The sequence below is a fragment of the Manis javanica genome, chromosome 2, assembly GCF_040802235.1.
Source record: "Manis javanica isolate MJ-LG chromosome 2, MJ_LKY, whole genome shotgun sequence".
NCBI lineage: Eukaryota > Metazoa > Chordata > Mammalia > Pholidota > Manidae > Manis > Manis javanica.
The window spans coordinates 93,444,120-93,471,391 of record NC_133157.1 but is presented as its reverse complement, the minus strand read 5'-3'; the positions used below and the strand labels follow the sequence as shown (position 1 = coordinate 93,471,391).

The 27,272-nt window shown below is 54.1% G+C and overlaps 1 protein-coding gene across 3 annotated transcripts in view; it reads right to left on the bottom strand.

Moving 5' to 3' along the window:
• Positions 1–27,272, bottom strand: part of PHF2 (PHD finger protein 2) — a 76,293-nt gene that overhangs the window by 34,166 nt on the left and 14,855 nt on the right. For all 3 annotated transcript variants that reach the window (XM_036991177.2, XM_036991175.2, XM_036991178.2), the window contains one exon: positions 3,702–3,787. In XM_036991177.2, the coding sequence (XP_036847072.1) occupies positions 3,702–3,787 (86 nt within the window). The remainder of the gene's footprint in view (positions 1–3,701; positions 3,788–27,272) is intronic.

The following is a 27,272-nucleotide window of genomic DNA, read 5'->3' as shown; positions in this document are numbered from 1 at the left end:
TACTTAGCACTGGCCAGTCCCAGAAGCTCTGCATTGTGCAAGTCACTGGGCACAGGTGTGTATTCACAGGGCTCAGAGCCCATCCCAGGCTGCTGGGCTCATCCCTGCCACAGCTGGCACAGAGCAGGCACAGGGGGACATTTCTGAACACTGTCCCCAGCCCTGCACTGACTCCCAGGTCCAGACCTCTGGGAGTGGGATTCCAGATGGGGAGACCCAGCCAGCACCTGCCACGGTGTCTGCCCACTGGTCTCAGCCCACCCTTCCTGGCAGGTTGTAAGGACCTGCCCAGCAGCTTGGCCTGGCCTGGTGGGTCATCCCTGCTTGCTGAAGAGCCTGGTGCTCAAACACGAGAGGGTCACCACATCCACCCCAGCGGCCCATGTCATTTTGACTCTGAAACAAGCCTGGCATCACCATCCTTCCTCCTGAGCCTGTCGCTGCCTCGGGAAGCAGTCCCAGGACATCCTGTTGGGGGGGGGGTCCTAGGGTGTATGGGGCTCTCCTGGCCCCAGAAGGAAGTGGGGTGGAACTCGCCAGTCCAGATTCCTGGACCCAGGCCATCATATGAGGTGGGGGGCTGTGTTGGGACCCTGCCTGTCTCCAATGGGAGGCAAGCCTGGCTCTCACAGGATCCCCACCTACAAGGGGGCCCAGTGCCTTCAGTACGCTGGGCGTGGAAGGGAAGCCCAGGGTACATACCAGTGGCCCTAATGCTGTAGACAGCAGAGGTCACAACCTGGATGGGGAGACTGGTCCCAGTGTGGCTAAGGACTGGCAGAGTGGGCAGAAGGAGGAGGAAGGTGCTGCAGAGGGGACCCCATGTGGGTCTCCTGAGGTTGGCATGGTGGGGAGACCCCATCCTTCCCCTGTAAGATAGGGTGTGGTCCGAGGGCAGCCTTCCTTCCCGGGAAGAGACTGGGGCAGTCCCCCTCAGTGGGCGTGCATACTACAAGGACGCAGATGGCCTGGCATGGAGTGCCCTGTCCCAGAAAGCCCCATGAGGAAACTGAGTCTTGGGGGGGCATGCAGGCTAGTGGGGGGACATGCAGGAGAGTGGTGGGCATACCGTCACATGCCAGTCAGGAGCTGAGCCTGAGATGTGGCTGCTGCCAGGCCGCAGCAACCCTGCACCACCTGGCCTCCCTGGGCCCTCACTGGGGACTGGGTGGACCCAAGCGAAGCGCCCTGTGGGGACACTGGCCACTTGACACTGTGTTGGGGCATGTGGGCTGCTAAGACAGCCAAGACGGGGCTGCGCAGGAGGGTGAGGTCCAAGGAGCCCTGCAGCCCTGGTGGGTGGGCTCCTTCCCCACCAGGTCCCTGCCACCCCCAAGCTCAGACATGGGCTCTGCCTGGGGGCCCCAACGATGCCCTCTGACCAGGCTGCTCATTGAGGTGTCCGATGCCTGTGGGCAACACATGTCCCCAGGGTGACTGCATGTGAGCCTGGCCCCAGCGTGGCTCACTCCACCTTGGAGGGTAGAGCAGCTCCAGCAGCCTTGGGAGGAGTGGACAGGAGGTGCATCAGGGGAGGAGCCTGTTACGCAGCCTCAGAGCTTCAGGACCATGCCACCTGCTTGTCAGTGGGGCCCTGGGCCCCAAATCTGTGCAAACCATGTAAACCTGTACTCCCATCCTCACCTAGTCATGTCCACCGCAAACCCACCCAGGCAGGGAGGGAGGCAGGCCCACAGGCTGGGGGTCCACTCAGGATACCAGGATGAGTCCCCAAGGACCCTGGCTATGGAAGTGTGACCAGAGTTGATTGGGCAAAAACTGATCAGTGTGTCACTGCCCAACTCCAGCCAGGGCACAGACTGACTTCAGGTGGGGAGTCACGGGCGGTCTGGGGGTACCTGCGAGTGCAAGTGCTGGAACATATACCTTCATCCCTGACGAGCACACCCCCCTCAACAAGGCAAGAAAGCCTTGACAAGCCAAGAAGCCAAGAATTGACAAAGCACACATGCACACACACACATATGCTCACATACATGCACATGCCACAGACATGCTCATGTACACACACAACATGCACCCACTGAGACACACAGATGCATGCATTCATGTATGTGCACACATGTGTATACTCACATGACATGCACATGCATCCACACACTTGTCCACACACACAGCCAGGGAGAAGCTGCGGGGTCCTGCCAGGCTGCAGTCCCCACAGGCCCTGGGTGGCTGAAAGTGGCAGGAAGGGGCATCTGCACTTGGCTTTCAGGGCAGTGAAGGGCAGATGGGAGCCCCACAGGGGTGGGCAGGGTAAGGAGAGCACATGTGATAGCTGTCACGGTCAGGGAAGGGTGCTTCTAGGGACACACAGGGATACTGGAGAAAGCCCACTGTGTGTGTACCCCAGTACCCACCTTGGCACCCCACTGTAACCAACTGGGTCTCTCTTCATGCAAGAACCCCCAAACCACCCTCGCTGAGCACCCCCAAGGTGCTATCCCCCGGGATGTTCAGCTCTGCCCTGGCCCCAGCCCTGCTCTGTCCTGGCCCCACCACAGAGCCATGTGGTACAACCTGGGCCTCCACCCCACTCATCTCTCCTTGGCCCTGAGCTTTCCTAGAGGCTCAGGGGGCTCCAGAAGCCCTGGGCACCCCACGGGCTGACAGTCACCCTCCTGTATCTGCTGTAAGGATTGACCGGGCAATTAGGGCAGACACATTCTGAGCACCAGCAGCGCCAGCTTCTGGGGGTATGAAGGTGAGTTAGGCACCGCAGAGCCCTCTGTCTGGTCTTGTGCACGTGGCGGTGTTTTACCATCTGCTGATGATGTGCTAGGGAGGGGGGCTTGGGAGCTGAAGCAAGTGCAGCCCCCAGTCACCTAGCGATGATTGGACATGGGCACAAAGACAGGCCAAGAGGAGCACCCCCCCACCCCCACCCAGCTTCTTGGGGTCTGCCTCTGCAGGACCCATGGGGCTGTGGGGGGCTTCAGCCTCCTGTCTTGTGATCAGACTCAGGGAGACAGGCTCCTTTTGAAGGGAGATGGCATGGTGCCCACCCCCTACCTCACCAGCCAGCCCAGGGCCCAGGACAGCAGGGCTGTGATCAGCCACCCAGCCGGGGCCGGCATCCAGCATGTGTCTCTGCGAGCACCCACATTCCCCCAGCCCAGAGGTCACATGAATAACCCCCATGCCATCTGTCCTGTCCCCATGTCCCTGCAGACTACAGCACCAGCCCAACACGGGCTCAGCCTTGGAACTCACCTCCCAGCCATGAGGCGGGCCCACCTGAGCTACCATGAATGAGCCTTACCCTGGGGAACCCCCAAGGACTTGCCACACCCCCAAGGGGCCAGAGGAAATGGGAGGGGGGTGAAATCCTCATAACGTGCAAATGATAGGATAGGCAGCTAGAGAGGTGGGGCCGAAGGGAACACCTGATTCCCTGCAGGGGTGTGGGAGAAGAGGATGGGAGGACCCCCAAACTGCATTCCTAAATCCCTGTGCGAAGGCAGACGGGGCTGGGCTGAGAGTCCCCATCCTTGACTGGCCCGGCTCCTGGGGTGCTGGAGTCTGGGCCCCTGCCCAGGCCTCTGAAAGCCACTGCAGTCTGAGTGGCCCTGGCCACAGCTGCTGGCAGAGCCCGTCAGGAGGGGCTCCAGGAGGGACAAGGCCCCAGGGGTGGCACATGGGGCCAGAGCTGCAGCCGAACGGGATGGTACGGCCACACTTACAGGTAGACTTGCCGTGGGTTTTCTCGCAGTTCGGGCAGTGGTAGACGTCGATGTCTGGAGCCTCGTCCTCTTCCACTCCAACACAGCTGAAATGCAGGAAACGCAGGCGTCACCGGGCTCAGGCCCCAGCACGTGTCCCGCACAGCCCCTGGGACAGTGGGCCACCAGGACCAGGTGGATGGGGGTGGAAGGGTGGGGGAAGGAAGGCCTCCCCTGAGCTAACAGGTTGGAAGAGGGTGGCTACCCCGCCGCCACAGGGCCCAGGGGGATGAGGCGGGTCTCAGAGCCAGGCTGCCCCATCGCTTCACCAGGACAGCTTGGAGCCAAGGGTGAGGCCCCTCTGGACCCCTTGGGGGACCACAGCAAGCCACCCTCCCCAAGTCAAAACCATGAGACACCACCTTACACCCATTGGGATGGCTATAATTTTAAAAAGAGAAAAAAATACAGGAAGATAGCAAGTGCTGATGGGAATGTGGAGAAATCAGGACCCTCTTACATCACTGGTGGGCACGTAAAATGGTGCAGTTTCTATGGAAACTGCATGGTGGTTCCTCAAAAAGCTAAACATGACCCAGCAATGCCACTCCTGGATATGTGCCCCAAGGCCCTGAGAGCAGGAGGTCTAACAAATCCTTGTGCACAAGTGTTTGCCCAGCAAGTCACAATGACTGGAAGGTGGAAGCAGCCAAATGCCCACCAACCGTGAGCGGGGAGACAAGTCATGGCACATCCATGATGGAGTATCCCTCAGCCTGGAGCAGGAAGGAGCGCCGACACCTGTTCCGACGTGGGTGAACCTCAAAGAAATCATGCCAAGTGAAAGCAGCCAGACGCGAAAGGTCACACGCTGTGGGATCCAGTCCACATGAAATGCCGGTGACAGGAAGGCGCACAGAAAGGAGACTGAGGGAGGAGCCCGCAGGCAGGGACGAGGGGCTGGGGGTGGCTGCTCAGTGGGCATGGGGTCTCCTTGTGGGATACCTGTTTTGGAACTAGAGAAGCAATTGTTGCACAACACTATGAATGTACTAAATGCTCCTGAAATGTTCACTTTAAAATGGTTAATTTTATGTTAAGTGAACTTCATCTCAATGAAAAAGAAAAGAGGTGGGCACTGTGAGAGCGACACCCATCACCTTCCGGTGAGCCCTGTCACGGCTAAGGCCGGCCTGACGCTCACCCTCCACCAGGCGGTGTCAAGAGCTCCAAATGTACTGCTGTGCCACAGCCCTGCCAGATGGGGGATGGTCATCATTAGTGCTGTTCAAGGACACCAGGCCTGAGGCGTCAGACGTGTGCTGTGCCAAAGGACTCCTCGCTGTTCTGTGGGGACATCCTCCTCTCGCCCCTGGGCCCTGGCTCTGGTGAGTAAGCACTCAGCAGGCAAGACCCTCTGCAGGCTACCAAGGCCTCGGGGCCCCTAGACAGGACACTGTCTGCCGCAGCTGCCACATCCATGGTCCGGACCAGAACTGGAGCCCAGAAAGACCTTGGCAAAGGGTTTTGAAAATATGAAGTTCACTCTTCAACTCAGAACATAAGCTGAAATAAAGTGCAAGCCATCCAAGGAGCAAGATGTACAATCAAAGCCCTCAAATGCTGAACATGAGGGCATATGTCTGCTCTCACGACGCAGAGGGACTTTCTGAACAGACAAAACGCTGGAAAGGAAATCAGAGAGCACTGGGGGACTGAAACAGTGCCCCCTGTCATGAGAGCAAGCGGGGATGCGCCAGCTATGGGAAACATCACAACGGGCATGCTGAGGGTTCCTACCCTGACTCTGTGATACACTAAGGGCATCTCACCGACAGAAGCTCCCTCCTGCATCCCTAAACCCACCTTAGAAGGTGGGCCCCCTGGAGGCCCTGGCAGCAGAAATGGGCACCTTCCTGCCCACAGGGAGTAGCTGGCTCGCCCACTCCTTCCCTGTGGGCTGACCTCTCTGCTCCCTCCCAGGTGTCCCCGAAGCCCCTGCCTTCTAGAATCAGGCCACAGAAAGGGCCTGCACCCCTACCTGCTCTACACAGCAGGCCCTGGGCCAGCTGGCTCAACTGGCTTATCTACTGAGGGGGCTCCCAATACCAACAGTCACACTGTGGTGAAGCCAGCTGAGGCCAGGCAACCGAGGAGTCGGGCATGCAGAGAGGGCCAGTGGCCAGGCACAGAAACCAGGCCCAAATCCACACCTACGTTCACACCTCACATCCAACACCTCGGGACTATACCACATGTCCACAACCCTGTCCACATTCCAGGTCTACACACCACATCCACAAACCCATCCACACCCACATCACATCCCTGTCACATTCCAGGTCCACTCCCCACATCTACACTCCATGTCCACACCACTGTCCACACCTACAATCCATACCCCACATCCACAGCCCGGTCCCCCTGGAGGCAACTTCAGGCAGTCTCACTGGGAGCTCCCAGAGCAGACAGGCTCTCTGGATGGCCCACCTCCCTCATGGGTCTGCCTTCATCCCAGCAGGGGCCACTGACACACACCCACTGCAGCAGGGGGACCAGCAGGGAGCACCGCAGCAGCCTGTTCTGCAAGGCCCCTACATGCCAGTCAACCACATAGGCAGGATGTCTGAGGTCAGACAGCCAAATTTGGCAACACAGTCTTAGGCTCTTTGAACCGGTCAGAGGTCAGATGCCCCATGCAAGGCCCAAGGAATTCTCGAGTGCAGCTCTAAGGGCACAGAGGGAACTGCCCCTTCCCAGAGGCCACATGGGGACTGAGTTTCAGGTCCCTCAAAGAAAGGAAACCAATGCATCCTATCATCCAAAACCCCGGTCTGTGCACCCCAGCCCTGGTTATGGACCAGTCCGGAGCGCCTTCTGCTGGCCCTGTGCATCCTGCTCTAGAAGGCCTGGCACCAGCCCACGTCAAAGGTAGGGAGCTAAGGTCCAGGGTCCCAACCACAGGCATGCAGACATCTACCCAACCCTGGGGCTCCCCTTTCACAGCCCTTTCCACACCACCACCTGGGGCACAGGTGGCACTTGGGCCAGGATGGGGCTAGGAGAGAGAGGGGGCAGTGGCTCCCTCATTCTACCCAGAGACCTCTGGGCTGCCCCTCATCTGGGAGAGTCACCCAGGGCCTCAGCAGAGGAGGTGCCAGGCCCCGACCAGGGCCCCCTCCCCTCATGGGGGATGCCAGCAGCGCTTCCATAAATGGCTGTGTCTACACCCACCCCAACTGCCCGTGCCTGCAACCCTGACAAAGGCCAACTGATCGGCGGAAATAGGCCCAGAGCCAGCACCTGGCTGTGTGGTGCAGAGGACATGGCCCCTCGCTGCCAAGGTGTCTCAAGGGCCCGAGGACCCCAGTGTTCAGTGCCAGCTCCTGCGTGGCAAACACTCAGCCCTGTCTCACCCACTCCATCCTTGAGGGGCAGCCATCTCCTTAAATATCATCCAAGTCTAAGGCCCCCTGCATGCCCCCAGGAAGTCACTGGGAAATCACCCAGAGCTGACAGAGCGGCAGCTGTGGGACAGTCCAGCCCTGTAGGCACCCACACAGCAGGGGCCGCCCCTGACTCAGGCCCACACGGGCTCCAAGTCACCTGCTGAGAGTCCAGGGGCCGCAGAGGAGGACGAGGGCACCCCCCTGCACCCTGCTGCACCTGTCACCCCAAGACCACCACATGCGCCCGGGGCAGGCCCCAGCCAAGGCAGGGCCCCCAGAGAGCCTGCGGCCTGGGAGAGCCAGGAGGCCAAGGGTAGGGCCAGGTGTGCAGGCCCAGGAGAGGGCTGGCGGGAGAGGGGCAGGTGTGGGGCAGGTGACCGGGGCAGGGGTGCAGAGGCCAGGGGGACCTCAGGGCTCTGGGTGAGTTCCAAGGCCACCCAGGACACCAGTTCCCAACTGTTGTTAACAGCTGTGTCAGCAGCTCTGGCGTCCCGGCAAAGGGACCCTGTGAGCCAGGCAGTAGCAGTGCCTGTCTGACTTTGGCAAGAGTAGCCCAGCAGCAGCGGAGGTCCACAGCCAGCGTGTGGTGGGTAGCAGGTGGGAGCACAGGCCGTGGGGCCCCTGCTGGTCCTGCCCTCCCCGCCCGCGGCTGAGAATCCTGGTCACTGGCGCCCAGGACCCTGGTCCTGAGGAGACAGGCTCAGATGTATGTGTGCGGTTCGCCACAGTGCACAAGGCCTCCCAGGCATCTGGGGACAGTGGACGGGGACCGAGGGTGGACTCAGGCCTCACGCCCAAAGGAGGAGTGGAGACCACCAGCCTGGCCAGTGACATGCAAGTGTGGGACACGAGAGCTAAGACACATGGGGAAGTGCACGAGCCCAGCTCGCCCAGAATGCGGGGAAAGCTGCTGCGCCTCATCACCACGTACATGCCACACCACACAAGGCAGAGCGCTCTGCAGCCAGGGGACTGCTGAAGCGATGCCAGAGGGAGAGCGGTGGGGTCAGTCTTCATGCAGTGACGTGGGGAGAAAGTCAGTGTGAGTGCCAGGGGAGCACAGGAGAGCGTAGACCCACAACGCGGTTCCTTCCAGAGGAAAATCCCAAGCAATGCGACAAGGTATCCTATCGGTGAGCCCTGTCGGCCCGGGCCTTACCAGGTGGGCACTGCATTTTGGGGGCCCCCGAGACCCGGCACCCCACACTAAGTCAGCTACAAGGAGTTCCAGCTGACAGGGTGCAAGAGCCCAGTACGGGCGGAGGGGACAGGAGCGAAGCACCGAAGCGAACTGCAGAGGGAAAGGACTGAGGGTGGGGGGCACAGACCCCAGTCTGCCTCAGAGCCACCCTCCTGCCGGGTGACCTCCAGGGGCTCTGGAGTCCCGGGGCACAGCCTGCCCGCAGAGCTCCCCTGGGCCCAGGCTCCCCACGCTCACTTCCTATTGTTTGCAAGTTATGTCAGGATCCATGATTAGGGGGCAATGTGGCTTCTATTGTTGTCAAGAGTGTTGAATAAACATAAACCCCAACTTCCATAACCCTGTTCCGACTAATTTTTTAAGTTACAGGAGGGGCCTCAAAACAAAGGAAGGAGCCCCATTCCATCCCACAGTGGTGGGGTAGCCGGAGGGATGGGCAGAGCCTCCCTTGCCTGGCGGCACCACTGCATCCTGCAGGCTCCAAGGAGCTCTGTGGTGGCAAGAAGTCACAATGCAGCAGGGCTTCAGGCACCAGCCCATGGGGGCGAACACAGGAAGTCGCCCCAATATAAACCCTGTGTGCCCAGAGCTTTAAAAAGGCTTTTATCCTTCCAGCCATTAATTTCACATCCACAAACCTATTCTAAGGCAAGAAGTAGGAATGCACACAGATTCATGCTCAAGGCAGGTCACCCAGGGATTAAAGCAAAGGGGCAGACCTCCCCAGCCAGGAGGGCAGGTGCAGCTCGCACGCACCACACGGCAGGGTGTTATGCAGCCAATACAACTCGGATTGTACACATTTTGAGTTTAGAGATTTCGGATCTGCAGACACGAAAGCTACAGCCCTGGTGCGGCAACACCAGGCGGGCTCCGTCTGGGCCGGGCAACACAGGGGTGCTTTCTCTTTATGCTTTTCTGTACTTTCCTAAGTCACTGGAAAAGAGCAGAAACTCCCTTCACAAGGGCAGCAAGAATCCTGTTTTATTTCAAAGGTCAGAATGTCCCTGAGTGCTGTTTCCCAGCACACCTCAGGCCTGTCTTTCCTGGGTCCCAATGCCCTGTGGTGAAGGCCTCCTGAACTGTCCACCCTACAGGGAGGCTGGCACACCCATCTCAGGACAGCTGATGACCCCTGGTGTTCCCCAGGGAGCCTGATAGAGGGGAGAGGCCAAGCAGGGACAGGGGAAGGCAGATGCCTGCGTGGAACCCTGGGTTAGCCAGGGAATCCTGCCCGCCAGCCACAGCAACTTCTCTCCCTCCTGCTGTTCTCTCCCCCATAGCCACGTCATTCCATGACAAGCTGGCCCCCCGTGGGGTCACCCTACTCCCCACCCCATTCCTACCTGACTACTTCCACATGGGGCATCTGTGTGGACCACAGTCAGTAATCACTTGGCTATGTATCAAACTCAAGGTAACCCTTGAGACCCTAATTTTGCCAACAACAGTTAGATCACTTGAGCACCCAGCTGCTCATCCAGGCACCATGTGACCTCCACACGACAGGGGAGAAACTATGGTGCCAGAAGGAAGGTGACCTCCCCAAGGCCACACATAGGAGAGGCTGGGGCAGACAAGCAGTCTGGAATATCGGTGCAGACGTGTGTCTAGGACCCACTCAGGAGGCCCAGACAGCAGGCTTCCACTGGGTAGTTTCACACTAAGGGCCTCAGGCTCAGTGTGTAAGGGGGTAACTGAGGCCCAGAGCGGCCTGCTCTTGGCAGGACCACACAGGAGGAGGCAAGAGCTGGAGGGGGCGGCTCGGCTTCTTGATATGCCACACCTCACACACCAGGACCGGGAGCCTATTCAGCTCCCAGCTGGCCAAGGGCCTGCTGGGCAGGAGGGGCAGATGAGGCACAGAGCCAGGGCTGGGTGCAAAACAGACTGGACCCCTCGTGTGGCCAGGCCCTGAGGATGGTCACAAAAGACGAGCAGGAAAAGGAAAAGAGGAAACTGCAGACCCGGCCAGCCGGGAGAACCTGGCTCGCCCTGGGGTGTGCACGTGCACCAGGTGACGGAATGCCTGCCATGGCCCAGGGGCAGCAGGTGGCATTGCCCCACAGAGAAGGGGTCTCATTCCCTCCTGGAGGGTGGCCAGTCTGGAACCTCTGAGGTGGGGCTCTCAAGGGTTAGAAAGACTGTGGGGCTTCTACCTGGCCCCACCGTGCGGACCCAGTCACAGAATGATGACAGGGCTTCAGGGGTCCAGGTGAGGCCTGTCTGCTGAGTCTAAGATGCAGACTCATGGGAAAAACCAATGTTATTATTGCCAGAAGCCACTAGGTTCTGGTGCTTATTACATGGTCATAGATAATCAGGACTGTGGGGAGGGACTGGATACTCAGGAGAGATGGAAACAGGCTCTGAGGTGCAAAGGAAACAGTCTTTGAGATACAAAGGACAATTGTCCTCTCAGTCCCTGCTGGTGGGACAGATGAGCTCGAGAGGTTGGCATGTACAATGCCCAGTGCAGTGTCCGGCACACGGAGAGGGCTGCAAAGGCAGTTTACTGCTTGTCATGGCCACCATGATCACCACCACCAACAACAACACCAGCACCATCATCACCACGACACCACCACCACCACCACCATGATCACCACCAACAATACCACCACCACCACCATCATCATCTTCCCCTGATGGGCTAATGGACCATGACAGGTGCTCTCATTTCTGGCAACAAGTGGCTGAGAACTAGTAAACTCCAGAAGAAAACACAGAATCTGCTCGGGAAGGATGACAACAGCCGTGCCCTCTTCTCAGTGGTGCCGCACTCGTGCCTCCAGGCCTCTGAAGTGACTGGACCCCAGCTCAGCTACTTCCCATCTTCAAAGACATGATGGAGGGGCTGGCAGCCTCTGCCCCACCTCACCCAGACTGTTTTCCTCTCTGGCTGTGACACCTTTGTGTCTCTCTACATTTTCCTGCAGGAGGACAGGGTGCCCCGGAGAAAGAGAAGCCATGGGGAATGGAGCTACAGTAGGCAGAGCTGCAGGGGGACGGGCACCAGGGGGCATGGAAGCCGTGGGTGGGGGCAGAAGCCACAAGCAGGCAGTCTGGAAAGGAGCCTCCAGCATCCTCCAGGCCATCCTGAGAATGCCGCTCGTGGGGATCTGGTGGGAGCCCTAATGTAGGGGGAGGGGAGGGGGGCCCAGAGAGCCTGTGCCCCTTTACTGCTCGATTTATCATGATCCACAAGAGACTCACACACATCCACACCTACAATGGAAGCAAAGGTTCACAGACGTCCCCTGTGGGTCCATGGGGCTTTCTTCTCTCTCTAGTTCAACGGTTTAAGCAAGGTGGGCCATGACTCTATAAACTGACATCCACATGCCCCTCCTGCTGGCTGCCATGGCAGGTGATTCATGTCCTTGTCTCAGTCCTTCATCTAGAGAGTGGCACCAAAGGCAGGTGAGGGGCAGCACAAGGTTACCTGGACAAGGGAGACCTGGTGGGGAACACACAGGTCCACAGCACACAGGCACAGCCCTGGGTGCCACACAGGGACACACTGGACCAGGCCCTCCCCAGCACAGGGGAGGATGCGGGTAGAAGCAGGCCAGTGACAGTTTGCTGCCCACCAACATCACCATCGCCTACACGGCTCTCCTCAACTACTTCCTGTTTTGAAATTTCTAATGTACAGAAGTGTTGGTGGACAGGACAATAGATACGTGTGTCCCTCCACTGAGCTCTACAGGGGCTAATGGTCACCCCATTTGCCTTAGATTGCTCCATTCTCTTCTCTGAAACATCTGCAAATGTGTTGCAGATGGCAGAACCACCCTCCCCCTGTTCATCAGCCTGTGCTCCCCTCAGAACAGGGCTGTCTCCACAGAACCTCAGCACCGAAGGCAGCATCGTGATGTGTGTCTATGTCCCATTTTCCCAGCTGTCCCAACAGTGTTCTTTACAGCTGTTTCTGACCCAGGACCTCGTGTGTCACCCACTGCCGCATCTCTGGGCTCCTTATGCAGGGTGGGGCTGGTGGTTCTGACAAAGCTCGTGAGCTGGGATGTGGGGCAACCCACTGGACCATGCTTGGCCTGCATTCTGGCACAGGCACCATAGTGGCATTGGTGTGGGTCACAAATTTGGGTCAGGCCAGCCCCATAGGCATGCAGACTGGGGTCTCCTTGCTGAGGCGCATGCAACTCAGGTGATGAAGAAGGGGTTCTATAACCTTTGACCTGGGGCCTCAGCGTCCAGGGGTGACCCAGCTGAAAACAGTATTTGCCTGAAGGTTTCCACTTAGCAGTATGTTCTGACAGTTGCAGGGCAGGGAACATGTCCAGACCAGAATGCAGAGCTTCTGGGAAAGTTTTGGAAATCTGAACCCCTTCCCACATGGCCTACTGGATTAGGACTATTTCTAAAGACAGGCTAGGACTAGAACCTTTGGGGACCTGGGTGGGGCTTGGCCTGTATCTGAGGTATCCCAGACTCACTGGGGCTATAATGTCCTTCCTAGGGGACACAGAAAGCACCAGAAAAGTGGCTCATGCATGTAGCCTAGGCCTGGACATTTCTCCTGAGCGTCCTCACCCCTCAGCCAGTCTGCCCCAGGTGCCCTGTCTCACTGCCTAGGAATCTCCACTCAGCTCAGCAGCATATCTGGAATGTACTTACGGAAGGACAACCCCAAGTGTGACTGCTGGAAACCACAGTCAGAGCAGAGCCCCTGCACTCGAGCCTAAGTCATTCACCTCATCACACAGCTCTAGGAGACCTGCTCTGCCCAGCACAGCTCCAAAGTCCCCAAGGCACCAAAGTTCTGCGACCCAGACCAAAGGTCCAGCCAGCCCCAAAGGAAGCAGGGACACCCTTGACATCCTGTTGGCACAGTGACACCAGCAGAGGACGCAACAGAGCAGACCCCACCCCCACCCCCAAGGAGCAAACCAGGACAGGAGGGGCTGAATGGTGGCACTGAGGCCGGCTGCTCCAGTGCGCTTGGCCAGAGCAGTGCACTCCTGAGGGCTGCCTTTGTACAGCCTCACTTCTGAAGCATCTGAAAGTGCAAAACCATGTCCACAGGATGAGTTCACAATGGTGTTTTCGGAGAGAAGTAGGCCGGGAACACAGGCTGTGACTCTAATTAACCGAGGCCCCATCAGGTCTGGCTGTGGCCCAGGGAGACCTGGCCCTCCTAACAACCCTCAGAGACGCAGACAAGGGGGACACCACCCCATGGCCCTGTGAGGGTGCCATTGTGAATACAAATGCTGGCCTTGTGAATACAAAAATCCAAGCAATCCCAAACTGGACAGCAGCTCCAGGAGGGGAACACACCAAGTGCCCAAACCAGCAACTGTACCCCTGGACCCCTGGAGCCCTACAGTCTCAGGGGAACCCGGACTTACCTAGACCATGTGTTAAGGATGAAGAGAGCAGCAGGAAGATTCTTTCATTGGAGAAAACGTCATGAAACTATCTGCCTGATCAGTGATTTTAATTGTGATCTAAAGCAGTTTACATAAAGGACATAAACTGATTTTAAATGTGGAAAGAGAAGCAGCATCATGCATAGTGAGACATGCAAGCCAAACTGCAGAGGGCCTCCCACCCACGGGCCACGGAGGGCTTCCCACCCATTGGCGGGCCTGGCCCTCAGATGGTGAACCTGGTGGAGATGCAGCAGACAGACATGTCCCCGGCAGAAACACATGCCAGCCCAGCCTCTCAGGTGGGATGCTGCAGGGACGCACACCCCCATCTGGGGTGCTCCACCAGGAAGGACAGGTACACCAGCACAGCACAGCACAGGTGTGCACAGGGTGACTACTGCAGCAGCCACCAGGTGTCTATCCACAGGAGACAGGTGAATGTCAACAATGCCAATAAGTCCACAGCCCAGGCTCCTGATCTGGAGTAATCTCCACCAGGAGCACACACTGCAGAAGCCTTGGGTGTACCAGCTTTTGTGGGGCACTGCAGAGAGTATGTAGACATGCCCCTCTGTGATCGGAATGTTCTGGAAAGACTCCGAAACCTGATTCCAGTGACTGCCTCCAGAGACAGGGGAGACACATTGCTGACTGAATTTTTTCCTGCATGCACATATCGTGATCCCCCTTCAAAAATTTCTCAGGACATCTGTAATCCCAATTAACTGATTTGATTCAAATCAGAGCTATTTGAATTTTTTAAAGTACATACAAACAAGCTTTTAAAACAATACCCTTCTGACTCTCAAAAACAAATGTGTATCATGTGCAGTCAAATGAGAGTACTCCCGGTAAGTGCCTGCAGCTTTTGGAGGGCAGCTTAGGCAGGCAAGAATCAAAGGCTCCTGCAGCATCAGAAAACAGGAGTCTCAGCAAACCCCATCCTGTCCAGCCCTCACGTTTGTGAGATGGGGACATCAAAGCTGCACATGGACAGTGGGCCTACCCACCTGACTTCACCCCTTCAACAAATCCTGTTTAGTGGTTCTGGGAAGCGGGAGGCCACAAGGCAGTCAAGGAAGCAAGAGAAGCCCAGGTCCGCCACGGGTGTTCACACAGCCAGGCCCCCAGAGCCCCCTGCACCATGCCACACAGAACAACCTGCCAAACAGGCCCTGACTGTATGGGGTTGGGGTGGGGAGGGCAGGCCGCAGCCACAGTGAGGAGCAGGTAGGCTGAGGGGCAGAGGCACAGCCAGCTCAGCTCAGTAAGAAGGGCCCGAGGTCCACACAGGCTCATGGGGCACCTTGTGGACGTGCACTGAGCGCTATTCAGATTCTTCTGATTCTTCAAGAATATTTGGAAATGAACATCTTTAGGTGAAATAGCAGCTAATGCTTCTGTTTTTGAAAACCCTGTGTGGAACAACATCCTGTGGACCGATGAGGCCAGACAGCTGCTCTTTGTAGCCTCCACCCCGCCCCCATCACCTGGTCAGCGTGTCCCACTTGGTCTGGGCAGTCTGGCCTCAGGGTGGTCAGAGGTCCCATAGCCTCTGAGACCTTCAAGCATTCCCTCCTCCAAAGCCAGGCCTCAGTGGTGATTCTGGGGCAGCAGCTCCTCTTCCCCTGCCAATATGGGGTCTGCAGAGCCCCTGACCGAGAGTCAGTCCAGTGGTCTGGGACCACAGCTGCCCTAGGAGACCCCAGGACCACAGCCAAGCTGGGATGTGCATCTGCAGAGCCAACAGCACAGCTGGTGTGCAGTCAGAAAACACCGGCACCCCAGGAAGCTGGGAGTCCTGGCCCACCCCAGGCCTAGGGCGTCATCAGATGGCTGGGAAAGAGGAGGCAGTTATGGGCACCGCCCCTCTGGGCCTCCCTCAACCTCTCTGACCATAACCTAGAGCAAGAAAACTTGCCAGCAGCCTCCCAGGAACAGGAAAGACTGGAAAACTCACAAACCAAGGTGTCCAGGATGGGGGAGCTGTTAGGTCAGCATCCACCCACCTGGTGGCTGGGCAGCCAAATGTTTGTGTGATGGGGCCACATTCATGCCATGAAACCAGAGACAGCACACCAAGCCCACCCAGCACCACACAGAAGAGACGGGATGGAGACAAACATGGGCAGAGGCTACAGGTGAGCAACCCTGGGTGTGGTGGTGTATATGGGGATGGTATCTTCTTATTAAAAGTTTTTTGTAACCAACGCATACTAACAGACAGAAAATACAGTCTGAAGAAACAGAGAAAGTTCATGAGAACCAGACCCAAATATGGCAGATCAGAAGCAAATTAACAATGATTAATATGCTAAGGGCTTTAAGTGGACAAAACGCAAGAACAGATGGTCAGTGTAAACAGAGAGACGGAAGTTCTAAGACAGAAGCAAAAAGAAATGCTGGAACTCAAAAATACTGCAACAGAAAAACACCTTTGGTGGGTTCATCATCAGACTGGGCATGGCTAAGGAAAGAGTCTGTGAGCTTGATAAGCGGCCAATGGAAATTTCCAAAACTGAAATGTAAAGAGAAGACAGTGTAACAGAATATCCAAGGACTGTGGGACAACCATAGAAGGTGACATTCACACAGAGCAAATGCCAGCAGGAGAAGACACAGGGAGGGATGGAGTGTATGTCTGAAGTAAGACTGGCTGAGAAACTTCCAAAATTAACTACAGACACCACACCACAAATCCAGGAAGGTCAGGAACACCAAGCAGGATATATGCAAACACAGATTCAAAGAGTAAATCTTGAAAGAAAGAAAAGCCAGAAGAAAGAAAATGCCTTTAGCATTAGATAAACTCACAGAAGACTCCCACTGGGCCCGTCAGAGGCCAGGCGGACAGGGAGAGGGCGCACAGGAGACTCACACTGGGCCCCTCAGAGGCCCAGTGGACAGGGAGAGGGTGCACACGAGACAGCTAGTGTTAAAGGCTACAGCCTCTAACCTGGAAATTTAAGCCATACAACATTATCTTTCAAATGTAAAGGAGAAATAAAGACTTTATCAGACCAAAACTGAGGGAATTTATCACTAGTAGACCTGCCTCTCAAGAAATGTTAAAAGACGTGTTTAGAGAGAAAGAATGGGTATAGGTCACAAATTTGTGTCTACATAAAAAAAGAAGAGCTTTAGAGAAGGCACAAATTAAGGGAACATAAAATATTGTGTTTTCTTCTTCTTAAGTGATCAAACAAAACTGCTTATTCAAAATTATAATGTATTTGATTATAGCTTATGGATAAATGAAATGAATGATGCCCAAAAGAACAAAAGAGGGACTGGGGCACCCGTGGTGAGAAGAGTGTGACAGTGTGCTTGAAAGTGGGCTTGGCTTAGCCATAAACAAATAGATAAATATGTGCACGTGTGTGTATCAAACGCAAAGGCAACCACTAAAAAAAAGTTTTAAAAGACGCATCATTGATATACAAAGAGAGAAAATGAAAGCATATAAAATGCTCAATTAAAACAAGATAAGGCAGAAAAAGAGTAGAAGACGAAAACCAAAATAAAGAACAAGGGCAACAAATCAACAACAGAAACAAGCATGATGGACATTAATCCAGCATTATCAATACTCACTGAAAATGTCAATGGTCTAAACATACAAATTAAAAGACAGAGACTGTAAGCATGGGGTATATATCGCCTATTAGAAATCCACTTTAAATATAAAGACACATATAAATTAAAAGGAAAGGGATGGTGTGCAGGCAGGAGAATATGAGAACTCTGTGTTTTTCTGTTCAATTTTGCTGTGAACCTAATACTGTTTAGAAAAATAAAGTCTGTTAAAAAAATAAAGATAAAAATGTTTAAATGAGGAAAAAGGTAAAGGAATGAAGAAAGATATACCATGCTTACACTAATCAAAAGAAAACCAGAGTAACTTTATTAATTCCAGATAAAGCAAACTTCGGAGCAAGAAAAATAGCTAGGATCAAGATACGGATTACATAATGACAAAGGAGTTAATTTCCCAAGAAGACTTGCCAAGCCTTACTGTGTATGTGGCCCAATGAAAGAGCATCAGAATACATGAGGCAAAAACTGATAGAACTGCAAAGAGAAACAGATGAACCCACTATTATATTTCTGCCACTGGATGGCTGTGCACATCTTCTATCAATAACTAACAGATCCAGCAGACAAAAATATCAGTAAGGACATAGGTAAACTGTAAACACCTCAATCAACTGGATATAATTGACTTTTATAGAATACTTCCTCTAACAAAAGCAGAATAAACTTTCTTCTCAAGCTCACACAGAACATTCACCAAGAGAGATCATACTCTGGGCTATAAAACACACTTCAACAAATTTAAAAGAAATCATACAAAGAAAGCTCTCACACAACAATGGAATGATACTAAATATCTGGCAAACACCAAAACACTTGGAAATTAAACAACACAACTCTAAATAACACACAAATAAGTCTGAGGAGAAATTTAACAATATTTCTAACTAAATTAAAATGAAATACAACTTATCAAAGTTTGTGGGAATGCAATGAAAACAGTGCTCATAGGGAAATTTATACCATTGAATGCATACATTACAAAAAAGATTTAGTATCAGTCATCTTAGTTTCTACTTTAGGAAACTAGAAAAAAAAAGATCCAAACTAAGCAGAAGAAAAGAAATAACCAAAATCAGAGCAGAAATCAATGAAATTGAAAACAACAAATGAATAGGGAAAAGTCAATGAAAGCCAAATTTGGTTCTTAGAAAAGATGAATAAATTCATAAGCCTCTAACCAAGTTAACAGACAAAAGAGAGAATATCACTAATTACTAATTTCTAATATCAGAAATGAAAGCAGGGTATTCACTGCTGATCCCATGGGCATTAAAAGGACAATAAAAGAATATAATGAATAACTCTATGCCCACACATTCAAAAATCAGATGAAATAAACCTATTCCTTGAAGGACTCAAGCTACCAAAACTCACACAAGGAAAGATAATCTGATCAGTCCTATGGCTAAACCAATACTTAATGACCTTCCAAAATAGCACCAAGCCTATATGAGCTCAATGATGAATTCCACCAAACATTTAAAGAATATATTACACCAATTTCTTCCAGAAATTAGAAGCAGAGGAAATACTTCCTAACTCATCCTAGAGGCCAGCATTGCCTTAATACCAAAAGCAGATAAGGACATTACAAGAAGGAAAAACTGCAGACAATACTTCTCATGAACATAGATAGATGCAAAAAAAAATCCACAAAACATTAGCAAATCAAATTCAGTGGTGTATAAAAAGAATTATACATCATGACCAAGAGGGATTTATTTCAGGTATGCAAGTCTGGTTCAATTTTCAAAACTCAATTATGCAATCAAAATGCAATCGACACATATACAGTCTAAAGAAGAAAAATCATATGATAATATAATAGATACAGAAAAAGCATTTGACAAAATCCAACATTCCTTCATGATAAAAGTTCACAGCAAACTAGGAGCAAAAGGGAACTTCTTCTACTTGATAAAGAACATCTTAAAAAAATGTATAGCTAAGACCATACTTTATGTGAGAAACTAGATGCTTTCCTGCTAAGATCAGGAACAAGACAAGGATGTCTACTCTCATCACTCCTATTCAACACCATACTAGAAGTCCTTGCTGATGAAATAAGACAAAAAAAGGGAATAAAATATATGCAGATTGGGAAGGAAAAAATAAAACTGTCTTTGTTTGCAGAGGACATCATGATTGCCTATATAGAAAATACAAAGGGACCAATAAAAGAATTCCTGGAGCAATAAGTGATTACAGCAAGGTTGCAGGATACAAAGTAATATACTAAAGTAAGTTGCTTTCTTATGTAACAGCAATGAACATTGGAATTCAAAATTAATAACACATACCATTTATAATAGCACCCAAAAACACATATAAATCAAACAAAACACGTAAGATCTATGTGAGGAAAACTCTGATCAAAGAAATCAAGGAACTAAATAAATGTTATGTTAATGATAGGAAGACTTAATATTGTCAACACATCAGTTCTTTCCAACTTGATCTACAGATTCAGTGCAATCCCAGCCAAACTCTCAGCAAGTTATTCTGTGGATATTGACAAATTGATCCTTAAGTTTATATGGAGCAATAAAGATCCAAAATAGCCAACACAATATTGAAAGAGAAGAACAAAGTCAGAGGGCTGACACTACCTGACTTAAAGACTTACTGTAATGCTACATTATCAACACAGTGTCTAACTGATGAAAGAATGAACAGATAAATGGAACAGATTAGAGATTCCAGAAAGAGATGCCCACAAATATAGTCAACTGATGTTTGACAGAGGAGCAGAGGGAATACAATGGAGAAAGACGATCATTTCAATAAATAGCACTGAAGCAACTGGATGTTCACATACATGTAAGAAAAAAAAGAATCTAGACATATTTAATACCTTTAAAAAAAATCAAAATTGATCATAGGTTGAAATGTAAGATGTGAAACTATAAATCCTCTAGAAGATAACAGAGCACCTAGATGACTTTGAGTTTGGAGATGCCTTTTTAGATACAACACCAAAAGTATGATCCTGAGAGAAAAAACTGATAAACTGGACTTCATTAAAATTAAAAAACTTCTGCCTTGTGAATGGTACTTTTAAGAAAATGTAAAGATAAGCCACAGACTAAGAGAAAATCTTTGCAAAACATCTATATGAAAAATGACTGTTACCCAAAATACACAGGCAACTCTTAAAAACTCCACAGTAAGAAAACTACCAACCCAATTAAAAAATGGGCAAAGGAGCTAAACAGACACCTCACCAAAGAAGATATAGAGATGGCAAATATGCACATGTAAAGATGCTCCACATCATACGCCACCAGAGAAACGCAAATAAGACAATGAGACCCCACTGTGTAGTGTCCTGCTGGAATGTCCAAAATCCAGAGCACTGGCAATGCCGCACACTGGAGAGGATGTGGAGTGTGAGGAGCCCACTGCTGGTGGGATGCAGGTAGGCCGGCCTCTCTGGAAGGCAGCTTGGCAGTTTCTAACAAAACTAAATACACTTATACGATCCAGTAATCCTACTTCTTGGTATTTATCCACAGGACTTGGACACTTACACTTATGCAAAAACCTGCACCTGGATGTTGATGGCAGCTTTATTCATAAATGCCAAAACTAGGAAGTAACCAAGACACCCTTCAATAGGTGAGTGGATAAATAAATGGCGGTCAACCCAGACAAGGGCATCTTACAGAGCACTAAAAAGAAATGAGGTTTGAAGCCATGAAAAGACATGGAGGAACCTAAGTGCTTATGACTGAGTGAAGCAGCCAGTCCAAAAAGGCTCCATACTGTGTGAGTCCAGCCATGTGACATCCTGGAAAAGGCAAGACTATGGACACAGGGGAGAAGAGTGGTTGTCAGGTTGTCAGGGGGTGGGGAGGAGGTGCGAACAGGTGGAGCCCAGAGGACTTTTAGGGAGTGAAGCTGCTCCGTGTGACACTTTAATGCTGGGCACATGTCATTACACTTGTCAAAACCCACAGAACACACAAGGCCAAGAGGGGACCCTAATGGAAACCATGGACTTCCACTATTAACAATAATGTATCATTATTGGTGCAGCAATTATAACAATGCAGCACACCAATGCAAGAAGTTAAAAACTGGGGAGGCTGGATGTAAAGAAGAGGTATATGCAAACTCTAAATTTTCCACTCAGTCTTTCTATAAACCTAAAACTACTCTTACAAAAATTAGGTTTCTTTTTTAATAAGGAAGAACAAATTCCACGCATGTCCACATGCTTACTAACCGAAAGGTCCTAGAAAAAGACATGGAGTTGCCCAGTGCCGATGCTGGGGAAAATCTGCCAAAATGGTGTAACCTGAGGAAGGAAATACTCATAACAACTTATAGAAACAACATCTTCCTCAAGGATCACTTAAAATTAGTACAGAGCAAGTAAGCAAGGGCGATGCCTGGGGCGCTGGGAACACTAACCTGCGGCAGTGTTATTTTGGAGCCCCGCGCAAATGTCCAGAGTGATCCTTCTCCTCGTCTAGCAGTGAGGCCTCCGGCTCCGCCCACTCCAAGCCCACTCCTCTCCCCGATTCCCCACACCTGGGCAAAGCGTGGGCTCCAGGCTGAGGCCTCCCCCCACTGCCCACCGGCTGCCGGCCAGCCTGGCCCCTGGGGCTCCATACGCCTCTTCCCCATCCAAGAGGCCGCCCTCCTTACTTCGGAGCTCCCCCATCTGCTCCCCAGGTCAGGACTGGGGTGTCCCCCAGTCAACAGAAATGCCCCTTGGCCAGCATGTCCAGGCCAACCACAGGCAGCCTCAGGGCCAGACCAGCAAGTGCAGGCTGTCCCGCTGTGGACCCCAGCTACATTGCCACTGGGGCCCATTAGGGCCAAACTAGCCAGGAGTGGGGGACCCAAAGATGGCTACCGGGCAGCCCCCAGGTCCTGACCTGACAGAGCCACGTCAAAGTGAGCACCCTGTGCCAGGCCCCCAAAGCCCCAAAGGGACGACATCTGAGAGGCTTTCTGGGCACGTCCAGCACATGCTCTGGGAGGCCATTCTGCAGAGAGAGCAGGCTCCTTTACAGGCATGTGTGCAGTGAGGGCAGGCTGGGTAAGTGTCCTGGCCCAATACAGGTGGCAGAGACTCAGGTGCCCCAGCATGGCCTGACCGGGCTGAAGGCTGCCACTTGAATCTGCAGATAACAGGGGTGCCTAGGCCCCACGGGCTGGACCCTGTTGGTGAATGACCCAGCAGCAGCCGCACCAGACTCCCCCTGAAAAGTCTCCAGAAGCCGAGGTTCCCAGTACCACCGTCCAGGTAGACCCTCTGCAGCCTGTCGATTTCCTTTTTCCTGACTCCTTCCCCCATCTGTGCCCGCACCAGTTCAGGAGACCCAGGGGTTCCCACAGCTCCATAATGCCCCCTCCCTGCTAGCGAGACTCCCGCTAGAAGGTTCGGTGCCCCCATGGCCTCACCAGGCTGTCACAGCACCTGCACCAGATCCCAAGTGCCCCAAGGGGCTGAACATCACAGTTAGGGAGCCACACAAGGAACCTCGGGGCCTTTGACCAAATACCCTCTCTGCCTGGACTCCGCACCAAAGCCAGGACTCTGAAGACACCAAGGACACTGGTGCTCCCAGGGCCCCACGCAGGAGGCCTGAGGTGGGGTAGCCACCCCAGGAAAACATCTATATCAGATACATCTCCGGCCACGTGGAAGTGGCACATGTGGCCTGCAGGCTGGGGAGAAGCAGGACCACAGTCCGAGGCAGAACTGTGGGTGGGCAGGCTGCAGGGCCTTGCTTCCCCTGAGGGCACTGCATGGCTTTCCTGACCAAAGGTCCTGGAAAGGCTTGGCGAGGAGCAAGTCAATGCCCTTGGTCATCAGAGGCTGGCCGCATGGGCCAGGGCTTCCAGAGCCCTCAGGGGAGGTAGGTGAGGGACAGCTCAGATGCTCCCACACACCCAAACAAGGACACTGAGAGGCAGAGGTGTCCTGGGCTCCCCAGACCTGAGGGGACTCAGCCTTGCTCCCTGGGCCTCAGGAGGCCCGGCCTTCCCCCATCTCATATTTCCAAACACAAGGAGATGACTGACCTAGCTGAGTTTAGGCCCACTTCCCAGGGGCAGGCTCCAGCCTGCGTGACGGCTGCATCAGCCCCATCTTCTCCTTGTAGGGTGGCCAGGGCGGGCTGGGGCTGGCATGGGTCACTCAACAGAGGCGCCACACCACTGGAGGCGGCAAAGCTGGCCTGTGAGCAGGTGGCTGGGCTCCACACAGGTGGAGCAGAACACCCAGGGTGCTAGACCCACAGACGACAGAGGCAGGGAACCACCCAGTAAGGCTCTGGGAATCCCACCCTGCTCCTCCCACTACGCCCACAGCCCCTTCACCAGGAGGGCCCCATTCTTAGTGTGCTAGACACTCCCACTGCCCACTGCGTGGATGCCACACACAGGGCACTCCACACACATACCACACACCACACACACCAAACACTCCACACACACACACCACACACACATACACTCACACACGCATACATGTAACACATGTACACATACACACAGACACACACACCAGCCAAGCAGGCAGGATGCCACTCAGGGGGACAGCATCACCCACCTGAGAGGTTCTGGGACCCCGAGGCCTCACCTCTCTGGGTGACAACACCTTTGTCAACAAAGACGCAGCCTGGCCTGCACCTTGGTGGCCGGATTTAGCGAATGAAAGTGCAGGGCACACAGTCACATCAAGTCCTGGAAAGCAGGAATCCAGACTTTCCTCTGGCCCCCCGCCTGCCTCTTCACCCCCTGGCTAGGCACCCCCAGGTGTGAACCAAGGGGCCCTCTGCCCCACCAGACTTTGATCCAGGGGGTGGTGGGCCAGTGCCCTGGGGGCCCCCGGGTCAGACACCGCAGTGCTCCTTTGCTCCCTTGCTCAGTTTTGGAATCACTACGGCTAACTCCCAGCTCCCCATCTTCTCGACAGCCTCGCCCCTCACTTGGAATTTGTCTGGAATCCCTCTCGGCCCCCTGGGTCTCATTTCTTGAACTCCGGGAGCAGAGGGGCTGACAGGGGTCGCATCACAGAGAGCGTGTTGGACACAAACAACCCTGGAATTGCCCTTGGGGCCCTGCAGGGGGCATAGGGACGAGTGTGTGAGGTCCACCTCCATGCAGGGGTTAGCCAGTGGCCTCACCCTGGGGACCCTGTAACAGCTGAGGGCGTACAGCAGGACCGGCTCACTGCGCCTGTTAAAGGGAGAGCAACTGTTACAAACCATGCACATGTGAAAAGCTCGCGCAATACGTGGAGGGCCAGGCTCCCAGTGGCATGGGCCACTGTGGATAAAATGAGAGTTCCTGTGGCCAGGATTCTCACCTGACCCTGGTCGGCTAGCTCACTACACACTTGTGGGCAATACATTGCTATTGACTCTATATAAAGAGCTCTGCCCAGTGGTCTGCGTGACAGGGTGGCATGGCTGCAGGGCAGCAAGAGAGCAGAGCAGAGGCTGGAGTGCTGGCAGCGCCGAGGACAGAGGCCCAGAGGCAGAGACCAGCTTGCTGCATGCAGACTCGCTCTGAGTGAACAGGATTCTAGTGACTGACCTGCCACCATGGAAATAAAGTTGGGTGTAACCCTTTCACCCCAAGATCGTTCTACTGTCATTTCTTTGGTCACACTGAGTCCATAGTGAACTTGCCCAGGGCTGAAACCCATTGGCAAGACAGCCACAGTCCAGCACCAGACGCAGCTTCCCAGGGACGTGCCCTCCTGTGGCCCCTGGAGGTGCTTTCTAGTTCACGCACGGGACCGGCATGCTGGGCACTCTTCTGGGTTGGGGTGGCTGGCCTACCCAAACACACACACAGCACACGCCTGTGGAAAAATCCTGGCCAGGCCAACTGTGCTTCCTAGGGCCCAGGCCCCCCACCAGGCCCTGTGCTGGAGAGGAAAGACCCGACCCACCTGGGCCAGCTTCAGGTACCCTTCTCGGGGATGCAAAACAAGCATGAGCATGAGAAAGGCCACTTGGCTGCCACCCTGCCGGGCTGCAGGGCCACCCTGACCAGGACGGCCCACAGAAGAGCCTCTGCAACCCATCCTCCCAGCTAGGGACCCACCCCCAGCCTCCTGTGCCCTCTAACAGCCTGGAGCCGGGACCTCCCCAGGGGTGCCAAGACACAGCACCCTCACGCCAGCCACGAGGCACAGTGGCTGCTGATTGAGGCTGGTGGCTTTCCCCCCTCATCATCACCACTTGTGGAGGTTCAGGCCCACCTCTGGAGACCCTACCGACAGCCTGCCCCTCACAAGCACCCAGTGTCCTCTCCAAAGCCTTTCTGGGGCACAGGAGCCAAGTCTCAATGCTCGAGCCACGAGGAAGTAGGCAAGCTTCTGAAAACCAGCCACGTTTACAGGAGCCGGTGTTACCGCCCCTGAATCGTCAGCCTGCTCTCGCCTGTCGAGTCCACCATGTACCGCACCTGTGGGTCAGGCCTTCCTGTCTCAGGGCATCTGGGCTCCCCCAGGTGGCTGAGCAGGAGGTCCACAGGACGAAGCAGCCAGTCAGCGGAGCAGTGGGGGTGCTCCTGAGGACCCCTGCCCACTCCAGGACACCCTCCTTTCTGGGGCAGAGGAGGAGGGCGTGGGCTGAGATGCTCTCCTGCGGGTGGGGTCCTGGAGAAGCGGAGCCAGGAGAGGGGGAGCACAGACAGTTCCTCAATGTCTAGGAAGGGAGGTGGAGAGAACCCACATGCAGGGGTGGGTGACAGGGCCCTCCTTGGACAGCACAGGACTCTTCCTAGCAGATCCCCAAACTCCCCACCACTTCCTGCCTCCTAGACACACACAGGAGGGGCAGGCCACCCCTCCATGCTCTCTGCAAGTCCACCACCCCAGGTGCCCAGCAAACTGCTGCTTCCAGCCCCACAGGTAGGGTGGGGAAACCAAGGCCCATCTAGGTCATGTGGCTGGGCTGCCTGGTCTCCCACCCGGGTCTCCTGCACACCCCACCCCAGGCTGGGCAGCCTCTGCCCCCACCCTTCCCAGAGCCAGTGGGCAGGGTCCCAGAGCAGTCCACCTGACGGCCCAGGCACACACTCTCAGCTGTCTGCACGGGCACCTCCCAGGGAGGGGTGTCTGCTGGGTAGCCCCAGGAAGCCGAAGTTACCTGCCCACTCACCCTGCCCACCACTCCCAGAGCTCTGGGGCTGGACTGGACACCATCAAGGAGCCAGCTCTGTCACCATGGAGAGCACCCTAGTAAAGAAGTGCAGGGTCCAGGGCTGACCAGTGCTTGCCACCACCTGTCTGGCACAGGGGGCACAGCCACTGTGGGCAGCCTGTGAGCCTGTGATGCTCACCACTCCCGGACCTGGACCTGCCAGGCCTGGCGCTGGGATGGCCGCCCATCTACGGGGCGTGTCTGCACCCCGGTTCTTGGGAGCCAGCCCGAGGCTCCCATGGGCTGCAGCCCAGCCTACACGCAGCTTGCCTCCCACTGCCCTCTGGGCACCAGGTTCTAATAGATGCAAGGAAACCTTCCAAGACTTCTCTCAGCCACATGTGGTCCAAGTTGCCCCCCAAGATGCCACCCCCTCAAACTGGTACTGACTCTTAGGCTTCAGGCACCCTGCAGTTGTCTCAGCAAAGCCCCCAGATCCAGACAACAATAGAGGAGCCCTGCTAAACAGAAAGGTCAGAGAGCAGAGCCAGAGGCAGCCTGCCCAACAGCTGGGTAAATGTCCACTCCTGCTGGCTGGCTGTGGTTTGGCAATTAAAATACAGAATGCTACCGTGCTCCCCATTCCCGAGCCCAAAGAGCCAGAGCAAGGGGAGCAGTGAAGCGGTGGAGCAGGGCCAGTACAGGAGGCCGGCTTTCTGTCAGAAGGAACAGATTCTTAGTAGGACTCCAGGTGTCTTTGGGGGAGGGCAGGTGGTGGAGGCTGGCCAAACGGCACAAACCTTCAGCTGTAAGACAGAGGTCTGAGGGGC